Below are 11,746 nucleotides of genomic sequence, written 5' to 3' on the forward strand. Positions count from 1 at the left end.
CCTCGCTGTAACGCGTAGGCCTCGGTCACTGCACGAGATTCTTCTTCTTCTTTCCTCAGTAAAGGTGGTACATGCCCACGCGGGGGGATGGGCCAAGGTACGGTGGTGAATGCCAAGGAAGTATTTATGCGGAGAAAAAAAGGAGTGAGGTGGCGAAGTAGAATGACTGAAACTTGAAAAAATATATATTAATTGTTGAAAATTTTAAATGAATTAAACAAATGTGAAGTACCAGGAATAGAATAAAATACACTTTTTGGACATGCGGCAGAATTTTAGATGCAGTTAAAAAGGTAACCGACCAGTTGCAATAATGCAATCATGAAGGTAGCCGCAGACACTGCTTAACGAGAAGCCCTTGGCGCTCGCACCGAGCGAGAGAACAACTGGTAGAGACATATAGGGAATCCTAACATCGAAAGAGGGACCTCCAAATATTGCTTTCTCTGAAATGCGAACCGCCGGCAAGAGAGGAGAAAACGCTCTATTGTTTCAACTTCACATGAGTCACAAAGGTTTGTCGTAGCGAACCCGCATCTGCATAAGTACAAATTTAGGTGAGGGGATTCTGCATCACTGTAGCGTCATTGACACCTCACAGAGCCTTGACGAGATTTAGAGCCTCTCTTCTTTCTCCTTGCTTGGAGACTAGCGCATAGTTTGGTGGCAGCGCAAGCCTACCGAAACGCTACCGTATTGCAAGTGGAGTACTTGGTTTCTACCGAAAAGTGCTTCGCGGTACCTCATGTTGCTACAGAACTGGGATTTGAAAAACAAAAAAAAAGATTTCGGCGTGTGCCGACCGCGCTAGGTGTTCAAAATTTTGACGTTCAAAGAAAAACAGACAGAACGAAATGCATTCATTAAAGAAGCATCGACACCTAATTTTGGCGGCTTGTTTTCTTCTTTGCAATGATGCGTAAGACATTACGGGCCACCCACCCCCTTCTATGCTGCAGCTGCAACCGCCCCCCCCCCCCCTTACACCCGGTGCGGACCGCACCCCCCGCACTCCGCTCGATCGTGGCGCCCACTGCATCGAACTATAAGACCCCATTCTGTAGAGCAATACGAACGCTCCTCTTTATATGTAATAAAATGAACTTTGCTTGATTTGTGAGAAATTGGATGGTGGTTTAGCGTGGCTAGCATGAAATATTGTGCTAAAGCACGGTTTTATGCGAAGCATATTACTAGAGCTACACTACAGCCCGTCGGGCGCGGCGGTGGAGCTACCATAGACCTTTAGCGTGACCACGTGACACCACGTGACAACATGACGTCACAGCAGAGGAGAGATGGGCTGCCGGCTCGCGCGGTCGGCCGCGGCAGTGGAGGCTCCACATCAGAGGCGCGGCGGCTGACCACGTGACAACATGACGTCACAGCAGAGGAGAGATGGGCTGCCGGCTCGCGCGGTCGGCCGCGACGGTGGAGGCTCCACATCAAAGGCGCTGCAGCTGACCACGTGACGCTACAGCAGCGGTATAAAGCTGAGCTTGCCTCGCTCTCCGGGCACTTACGAGGCGGCCAGGTGTTGGGATGCCGCCTAGAAGCAGGGCTGATTTGAACGAGAAGCGAAAGCTTCAGCGTGTCACAGAGACCGATGAAGAGCGGGATGAACGTCAACCAAGGAAAGCCATGTGTTACCAAGCCTAGCCATCAAAAAAATTACGAGGAACTTTAGCGGCTAAAGTGGTGAAAGGCGAAAGCCTGAGTGCTGCATTCTGCTACGCGATTGTTCACTTCACATTTTGTTGGTGCATTAATTAACTGGCAATTAATGACGCTTAAGCTTCGCCTTTAGGAGTGGAACGCGACAGCGTGTTGTAGCGCTTCCAGGGAGTCCACGGAATGCCACCACCCGTTCGGCGGGATGCGTTGCCCTTTGAACGCAACGCTTTTTAAGGAAAGGAAATGGGGCTGTAATTCTCTGTCCTCTCGGTGGACACCTGAGCCGCACGGTACAGGAAGGGAGGAAGTGTGAGTGAAAGTTGCGCAGTAACTGTTGGTGACGTCACGACAATTTGGACCAATCTGAAACGCGGAGAAATACGCCTTGCTCGTCGGTAAATTGGTTTTTGAGGAAAGGAATGCATATGTCTCTCATATCTCGGTGGACACCTAAACCTCGCCGTAACGGGAAGGGAGGAAGATGGGAGTGAACGAAGACACCGTATTCACTAGACGCACCTTTGTTCATTCCAAACCGTCGAGCGGGCATGGCGGAGTGGTAGCGTGCTCGACTCGCACTCCTGAGACCGGGTTCGATTCCCAAGCTCCACCAATTTCTTACTTGGTTTTATTTATTTCTCTGTTCTGACTAGAAAGGTTAATTGGACTAATTGGTTAAGTAAGCAATTAACTAAACTATACGATCCATTTAATTGGTTGCATGGTTAGTAGCCAAAGTACAATTGGCCCCGTTTGAAATTCGCGCACTGTGACGTCACGACCGTTTCGACCAACTGAAAAGCGTGACACTTCTGTCGACAGCTCCTGCTTACAACGACGAGGCATTAAAGGCTTCCGCCTTAATATGCTTCGCATCTGACTAAGCTTAACCTTAGCTAAGCCTCAGCCATTTTGTTGCTGGTGAACACCACCGCCACGTACCTCAAAGCGAGATTGAGGTGTCCACTGATCCAGGGAGCCAGTTATACGCCTTTCCTTTCCTCAAAGTCAATGGAGGCTAAACCTTCCGCTGGTTTTGAGGAGAGGAAAAGCGCATATAACTGCCTCTGTAGGCGGACGCCACTGCCTATTCACAGCGCGATTGAGGTGTCCGTGTCACCCAGTGGGCCAGTTACACTTGCTACTCAGAAGCTCCACACACAGAGACACTGCTGAAACCCATTCCACCCCACCCCACCCGAGAGGACTGGGAGGCTGCCCTGCTCGGCTGCTCAACTCTCCAGGACCAACGAGCCCTGGTGACAAGAGCCCGGGCCGCCGCGGAGGCCACACGGGTCCCGGACTAGGGATCCCTCCTAGTGATTGTGAGGGCCGGGCCCTTCAGGCACGTTCCAAGCAATACCTCTGTATATAGTATAAATAAATGTTTTACACCACCACCACCGAGAATTGCGGCTCGAAGCGCTTTTCGCACTGAAATCTGGCGAACATCACACAGCTATGCTTTGAGTCCTTGCTCATCTTTCCCGCACGTGCATGCAAGGAATAAAGATCTCGAGGCTAAAAGACTTTTATCCCGACAGTGAACTAGCCCCCCCCCCCCCCTTGCTTTGAAGATTTTCCCCGTGTCGTGTGCCTGTAGATGTCCATCCTTCCCCTCTATCCGCAGACGTTGTTGGCGGTGGTGGCAGATGTTATTATTGGTGTCATATTCAGACATGGCCGTACGAGGGGAATGGACAGGTTTGGGCAACAGTTGTAATCTTTTCGGTCATTTTCTTTTACCAGTGCGGAGTAGATAGTCAGAGCCCACTCGTTAAGAGAATTTTCTTTCTGTTATTTTTCTCTTGTTGTTCCTCTCACACTTAGGCCTGCTGCTATTGCGTGCACGCGAGAGCGTCGCGATCAATACACTCTGCTGTTTGAATATCCCGCCGTGTTATCGTCTTGTTTCCGCGAAGTAGCGAGGACTACGAGATTGTCTTTGTCTATCTTTATATACCGACGCTTCCTAAGCACTGACTTTCGAAAACTTACTATTTTCTCAGTGCTGTATAGAAATATTAAATGACCAGCAGAGACTGATTAGAAACCCTCATGAGATTAAATATTTCAAAACGGAGCCATCAGATGGCAGCACCAGTAAGACTAAATTGCACTGGATACCGCATACCGCGTCAGCGCGCGAAGACGATACGCGCATGCAACGTACGGTGTTGACTGCGTCACTGCGCCCGTTTTTGAACGTTTGGACGTCTTTTACAGCGTGAAATTTGGTCGACGTCAACCGTATTTTCGACTGTGCCTTATTCTTGATATCTAAGAGAAGTTGGTGTCGTGTTACGGTGTTGTCGCGCGCGCCTGTCTTCAATAAATCGTGATTTCGCAGCCCTTTGCTTGGCGATCCTAACTTCGCTGCTCTCAAGAATACCGGCCGTGTTCCGGCTTGCACATGCCTCGACAGAAAAGAGCAAGGACGTCAGGCGCAACGGGAGATGCCGGCAAGAACATTTGTGCATTCATTTGACTGCATAGTGCTCAGTGGTGTAGAGACTGGGGCCTTACTTGTATCTCTCGGGCGCTGTTTACTTTTACTGGCAAGCGAAATAATGCTAATTGCTGGCTTTTTCCTTGGCTGTCAGTCTCTGTAGTTGTTGATTGATCACAGCGGGCTATTTAGAATCTGCGCCAGGACGAAGAGAAATCTATTGCCAAGTAATTTTCTTATAACGGCGCCGCGCGAGAAAGCCAAAACAGAAAAAGGTGACGCCAAAGAACGAGCTGTTCACTTGTTTTGCTTGGGCTTCCACCTAATGTGTCTGTACGAATGAGGCCTGCAGCTTCCTGACTATCGTGCTCGTTTTCTTTTTTTTTTTTTTTTGCCTTTCATTGGTAAATGGTGATCAGCATGATTTGAATAATAGCTTTCTTTTAGCTGTGTTTAATATCACAACCACATGCTCTTATATCTAATCAGGCTCGCTTTGCTTTCAGATGAACCAGATAAGAAAGTGTCGAAAGGATCGCAAGTAAAAGAAGAAATTGTGCACTGGCTGCTGAAATCTGAACCAGAGAGCCGCATAGAAAATGGTGTTGACATGAAGGTATTTTTACCTCATTTGCAATGTTTTGTGCGTCACTAGGTACTAAAGTATAGATCAAGAAAAAAGCCCATTCCTCCTTACGTTAGGAATTCAGTTTAGAGCAAAAACTGACAAATTTAGTCATTCTTGGCAGCCATTCGAAACTGCCAAAGGCAGCCTGGTGTCTCATCCTTGTGGTGGTATCGCATGTGTTCAGCCACATGCCAGTTAACTGCAGAGCACAATGTGAAGAGATGGTTAAATGCAGACTGCTCTACTGCAAGCAACTGTTGAGCTGCTACTCAGAATAGTATAAATTGAAAACAAAAAAGCTAGTGCCAAGTTTGAGAGAACAGTGAGAGGTGATCACCCTGATTAATAAATTAATGTTAGTGTTTGCAGCTTCTCACATGAGGGCAACTTTGATGGGGGCGTGAGGCTGTCGTCGAGTGCATTAGGTGGGAATTAGGTAGCATGGAAAGGGGAACGGACTATAAACCGAAATGTGTCCTGTCTGTTCGATTTGGCATGTTCACTTTTCAAGCTGTTCCGCTGTCATGAGTGCATGCCAGTTAGCCGTGTTTTCATTCTTCCCGAAGGAACGCATGCTCATTCCAGCTGTTTGCTGAATAGAATGCACAGTCCGATGAGCAAGTATGACATGCAGTGGGAAGTGAAGAAAGAACTGAAAGAAGCTATGCCCACTTGTGTTTAGGTGCACCATTCAAACTCCCACTTCAATGTAGCTCTGAGCTTACTTTCACATCAGCATTGAGTATCAACTTGAAGCACAGCACGGCATCATTCTCTAAGATGCAGACTGCAAGCCTTTTGAAGGACCGCTGGCAGCCAGCCCTCAAAATGGAGACACAGGATCAAACATTGTATTCTTCACTTGTTCTCGTGAACATTATTGTTTTATGTTGTTTTCTTTCACCTCATCTCCATGGATTACTTTTGCAATCCAAAAAAAGCTGCAACATGGATGCTGACATGTTCCTTCTTTTTTCTTTTAATGGGATCACATGGAAGTTTAGTGTTCAGAAAATTGAGCCTATCATTGTTCTAATTTTTTTTTTTCTCTCTTTTGCACCCTTCAGTTCAGCATTGATGATTTAATCGAGTGCCCTGACAAAACATCATGTTGGGATGGAGTGAGAAACTACCAGGTAAGATATACTAACAAAAAATTCACAGTGGCACATGGCTGTCTTCAAATTTTTTATGAAACTTCTCTCATCTAAAATGATAGCTCAAGTAATTTCCTTCTCTGCAAATATAGATGAAGTACTGCATAACCTTGGTACTGTGGAGCTTCACTGGTACTACTTAGGTTTACTCCACTAGCTAATAATTAAGCCGCCGCGGTGGCTCAGTGGTTATGGCACTGGGCTGCTGACCCAAAAGGTGTGGGTTCGATGCCGGCTGCGGCGGTCGAATTTCGATGGAGGCGAAATTCTTGAGGCCCGTGTACTGTGCGATGTCAGTGCTTGTTAAAGAACCCCACGTAGTCTAAATTTCCGGAGCCCTTCACTACGGCATCTCTCATAGCCTGAGCCGCTTTGGGACGTTAAACCCCCATAAACCAATAATCACTGGTCTAAAATGAAAAACAAAAATGGTGCACACCTCATTGCAGACTGCATGTGCTGTGTGGGACCATTTGAAAACTGCAGGCATTCCTGTCTTTCAGCAATCGAAGGAGTCAGCGACACAGCTTCCATGAAAAAAATAAAAAATGCTGCTGTTTACAGCTGAATGCACTGTTTATTGTGTATCTGTGCTGTCTGTAGGTACTGTATTTCAGGCATGTTCACATGAGGAAGTCAAAAGAGCTTCTGGTAGACAACTGCTCCATGGATTCGGTTTTCTGGTTACAGTGCTGTTGTTTATCGCATTATTTATTATTGCTGTTCACCTTCGGCACTAGATGAGAATGCGTTCAGCATTCCAAATGGACTAGCTTATACCACTGTGGTTCCAGTATGAACATTGGCAGTGGGCAATCATGGACACTGTGCTGCGCATCTCTTGAAAGTGCTTTGCCACTGCTGTGTTTCCTGTAGAGATTAGATGAGTGTCACTAGACTTCCTTTATCCACCTCACTCAATGCTTCGAATGCACGCACAGTGCCCAAAGAGGAAGCAACAGCAACAGTAGCGCCAAAGTGGAGAGAAGTGTAATCGAAGGTATCTTAGTGTGCTAGTTGTTTTCAGTCACACTGAAGACATCCACGTTGGAAAAAAAAAGTGATGTCTCGCTCAAGTAAAATGTGGTTAATTTGGCAAAAGTGGTGATTACATTTCTTTTATATAAATTAAGCGTAGTTAACTTTGGGGTGCATTTATCTTTAAGCTGGAGTACCTGAAGAAACATTCACTAATAAACTATAAAGCTCTGCGGAGCAACAGCAGGGTAGGGCGATGAGGCCGATAGCAGTCAAGTTGATGCATTCTCAAGTTGTACCTGGTTATAATCACCGCTGCATAAAAATGGCAAGATTTCTTCATGCTTTCCTTGGTATCCTAAACTGCTGGCTTCTTTAGTATATTTGCTACCATGGTAAAAGCATACTCTGACCCTTGTGGCACGTCTTCATTTCCAGGCACGGAACATTATGAGAGACCAGATGAAAGTCGGCCATCGTTGCTTCTTCTACCACAGCAACTGCAAAGTTCCTGGAATAGTAGGCATAGTCGAGGTAAGAATGCATGAGTGCAAGGGGAGATTTATGTTCTAGAATGTCTGTTGCACTATAGTTCGTGTGCATTCTCTAAAAGAAATAGTCTTCTTTTTTCCATTTGAAGCATGCATGCAGTATTGCCTTCTGTTGATATTGCACATTAAATGTATGCTTACTGTCACTCTCTTTGCTGCATTTCAGGTTGTCAAGGAGGCTTATCCTGACCACACACAGTTTGACAAGAAGAACAATCACTACGACAGGTAAAAACATCATCTGAGGTAATAAGGGAGTAATTACTAAGCTTTCCTTTGTAGCCGTATGGCTGCGCTCGGGTGGATGTCAATGAGTAATTACTCCCTTATTACCAATCTACTCCACCTTGGGGGATTCCCTTAACATTTGACCATCATCTGAGGTGTTGCACATAGGAGAGCTTTTCTTCTGTTTGCATAAGGCGAGGATTTCCTGTGAGATGCCCCTATTAATTTTGTGCGGGCTTCTCAAGTAGTACGAGGTCATTGAAATCAAAGCAGCAAAGAAAGAGGAGAGCATCTTTGACATCTCTCTGAAAATAGGCTATGGCTGTACATAGTTTCTTACTCCTTTGAAATGGCTAAAACATTTGTTTCTGTCAGTATTTAATATTTGTACTGTATTCATAATTGGCAAACGCAGCATGATGCTTACAATATAAGAAAGAAGGCAAAATCATTATTGAAAGCTTAGTAAACAGATCAAGAGCGTTTGTGGTTTCAGTATTTAAACTATAGTAAATGTGCACTGTATATGGTCACAGTGCACCTATTCAAGATGTTGCCCATTCATTCAACCAAGACTTCAGTCTTTTGTTTGTGGGTTATGCAGTGCAACGGATGGGCTTCTAGTGGCCATGATGTAGCAAAGAAGCTGCCCACAAATTATGTAGGCCAGTTTCAGTTTTTAATATTTTTTTCATTGAAGAATTTTGAACTATGTACACTCTCATCTTGCCCTTATTGCTGTATTTGGGATTGTTGCCTCTCCAAGTGCCCTCATCCACACTGATAGGCATTTGACCTTTCCTTTCCTGTTTAACATTTTAAAAGATCAACGTAACCATTTGATTCCATGCTGGCGAGCAGTACACTTATAAAAGCAGGGATGGCCTGTAATAACGCAAGCAGAAAGACAGAAGCATTGCCGCTGCGGTTCCATGTGTTCTTGATTTGATGCAGAAATTGCCAATCTCCAACAAAACTCTTTTTTGACAGCTTGTAAAGTTCACTTCAAGAACAAGGTAAGACAAATAAGTTGCACTTATATGTTGCTGAGCAACATAAAAGCAACATGCATTAATAAAGCAAAGTATTATTGTGTCGAACATTTAATCTATGATGGATTTTTATTTGTTGATGTCTCCTAGATGGATGGTTCACAAAGCTTACATTGTTGATTAGGCAAAAATGTGCCAGTTATCACCATCATTTCAGGACACATGTCACAGAGTGCTCGTGGTGGGTGTGGCACCAAGAATTTGTGAACGCTGTAAATATACAGCATAAGTGCATGACAAAAAAAAATATAACTCCTTCATGCAAATATTGAACATTTTTAGAATTTTTTTCAGTCAGCTTCTCTGCAAGGCTTTTCTCCAACCAAAAACTTCAGTTCGCAAGCAGCATTCTTGCATCCATCTTTAGAAACAAACAGAAAGGGAGACACTCCCTTCATCTACACAAACTCCAAATGATCACCAGCTACTATCAAGAACAGAGGAGGAGTGTGGCATTGATCTGCCCTCACAATTTCTTTCAGACTCATGTAACAAAGATAGCCTCCACTTAATTTTTTTTTTCTTTCTTTATTTAGGATAAGCTAGAGAGACAGTGGATTCCAAGAGAAGGCAAGCATAGCAGGGGGTGGCAGACAGTTAGGTGGGCGGATGAGATTAAGAAGTTAGCGGGATACGATGGCCACAGCTGGCAAAGGACAGGGTTATTTGGAGAGACATGGGAGAGGCCTTTGCCCTGCAGTGGGCATAGTCAGGCTGATGATGATGATGACAGTGGCTACTTGGAAAAGGGGACAGGGTACTATGTGCTTTCAACGTTTGTTCTCTACGCACATTCTTAAAGGCAGCTAGTGGCTACCCAGAGTTTAAGTTTACAAAGGAAGTCTTTTTGTTTTCAGTAATGAACGCAAAAGTGTTGTTTGCGGAGAAGAGCTTTCGGTTGAAGATGATGCTGTGCATAGAGCCTGACTAAGAATTCTGCTAAGTTCCGCCTATGGTTCCACTAAGAGTAAGCACTTCTCATTGTGCCTCTGTTACGTTGTAAAATAGCATTCATGGGCACTTTCTGTTGGATGAGTGTGTGCACACAAATTGTGTGCTTCTCAGTAATTCTAGATTTCTGCTTTTCTGGTCGATCACAATGGAACATCTTGTGTACATAACTTGATGGCTACAGAAACAAAGTGAGAACCTGAAATGCATGAAACGTGACTCTTAACTCAGAACTGCCCTCTTTTTTTATTGATTTTTTAGTGTTTCATAATGTTAAAACATCATTTTTTCTTTTTCTCCTCCTTGACATCAGTGCAAGCACCCCTGAGAAACCGAGGTGGTTCATGGTGGACGTAAGGTTTGTTCGCAAACTTGATCGCCAGATCACTCTGGCAGAACTGAAGAAACTTCACGAGAAGCACAAGTCACAAAATCCCAAGGGTCCCCTCGCAAACATGGCTCTCCTTGTGAGGTCACGTCTTTCTGTGCAACCAGTCACAAAAGGTATGTGAGACAATTAGAATGCCTTTCAGGTAACTTGCTTGATATCTAAAAATTAGAGCAATCGTAGACTAGGATTTTACTGTATGTAGCCTTCAGGGAACAAAATAATGGTAAGCACCTTTAGCATGAATGTATTCTGCTAGAAAAAAAAATGCAATTTTAGTGTGGAAGTACTTCTTCGCAAGGTCAAACCGGCTCACCAAGTTTGTTTGAAGCTTGACCTTGAAGGTGACCTTGGCCAAACCTTAAATAAATAAAATAAGCATTTGCCGCGATTGGGAATCTAACCTCCAGCGACGCAAACAGATCAGCTTCACTGGCCACTGCACAAGAGTACTAGGCTATCGCCGCAGCCGAACATACCTAGTGCTAAACTGCAATGATGCTGCTAAGATGATGATGTGCATCGCACATCATCATCTTCATCAACGAACACTACTATTGAACTAATGTACAGACACTTGCGCTGTTCATTGCACGTCGTAGTCTTCATCAACTACTACTACTACTATCGAACTAATATCGTCGCTAGAAATGCCGACGACCCAGCAGAGCAAAACCATGAGCCAACCAGGCTAAACACATGCTTTCACACATCTATACTAGGCTTAACTATATGTTAAAACCTTACCACATTTTTTTTCGATCTCCACTTTTTATGTTTCTTTGGTTTGCTAGCCGTGGTGTAAGACTTATCGCAAAGCGGAAACTGTGTCAGCAACAAAACACGGAAGGCATTGGGAGTGGATGGAATATTTAAGGCATAGGATATGTAGCACTCTTTTTGTGCCTTCTGTTTTGGTTCTGTGCTTTGTTCCATCTTTTGCCTAGCCTGCTTCTCGATACTGCTGTCCACTGTGTTTGAAGGCATTTAGTTCCATCCATTATGACAAAAGGCTGCACGGTTCTGATGCTAAACAGTTGTTTTTTTTTTCCTTTTTTCCTTATTGCAGAAGAATGGGAGTTCATCCTTAGCCTTGAACAGCCCTCATCCGACGATAGTGAGTAATGGCCTGGCTGAGATAAGTCAATCAAGCAGCTCAGCATTACTGAAGGGAGTGAGTGCTATCTTCAGGAGCATTTCCACTAAGTTCCCACAAGCTTGTGGACTTGTGCAATGTACCTCATAGTCCAGACGAGTGCCATAAAAGAAACCTGCTTTCACAGCCTGGTACTGAACGGAATTAGTAACACTGCATCATGTTTGTTGGCATAACTCTGAAATGACATGTTAATGCTGTATGAAAGAGACTGTTCAATGTCACATGCGTATGAGTAGCTGCTGGAATGCAGGGAAGCTTTGTTGAAATAAATCACCATTGTTCGGTGAACCTCTGCATGGCCTAGCATTACTGCATTCTTTGCAGTTGCACTGTGTGCCCCCGATATTTCACATGTACTGCAGAACAAGCAGACCTCCTTTCACTGCTGATGCTGTCACTTATGGCAGCTGCATCACACATTATTTTGCTGCTGGGGAACTGCATTTATGAATTGTTACTTTAAAGGGGCGCTCAAATTTTTTGTTTTAGCAAATTTAGATTCTCTGGCTCTTTGTGGGTATGTTGAAGTTT

At 44.7% G+C, this 11,746-nt stretch overlaps 1 protein-coding gene across 2 annotated transcripts; it reads left to right on the forward strand.

Annotated features, from left to right (window-relative positions):
* Nucleotides 1–3,801: 3,801 nt before the first annotated feature.
* Nucleotides 3,802–11,509, forward strand: LOC149371030 (thymocyte nuclear protein 1-like). Of its 2 annotated transcripts, XM_089584469.1 has the most exons (7): nucleotides 3,802–4,136; nucleotides 4,630–4,739; nucleotides 5,819–5,887; nucleotides 7,325–7,420; nucleotides 7,604–7,665; nucleotides 9,982–10,172; nucleotides 11,126–11,509. In XM_089584469.1, the coding sequence occupies exons 1-7, from the start codon at nucleotides 4,088–4,090 to the stop codon at nucleotides 11,179–11,181; spliced, it is 633 nt and encodes a 210-aa protein (XP_089440595.1). In that variant the 5' UTR covers nucleotides 3,802–4,087; the 3' UTR covers nucleotides 11,182–11,509. The 2 variants fall into 2 exon arrangements, with proteins under 2 accessions (XP_089440595.1, XP_089440601.1); XM_089584475.1 differs by lacking the exon at nucleotides 5,819–5,887.
* The last annotated feature ends 237 nt before the right edge of the window (nucleotides 11,510–11,746 follow it).

Source organism: Amblyomma mixtum, chromosome 1 (genome assembly GCF_055824585.1).
Source record: "Amblyomma mixtum isolate Tamu chromosome 1, ASM5582458v1, whole genome shotgun sequence".
NCBI classification, from domain to species: Eukaryota; Metazoa; Arthropoda; class Arachnida; order Ixodida; family Ixodidae; genus Amblyomma; species Amblyomma mixtum.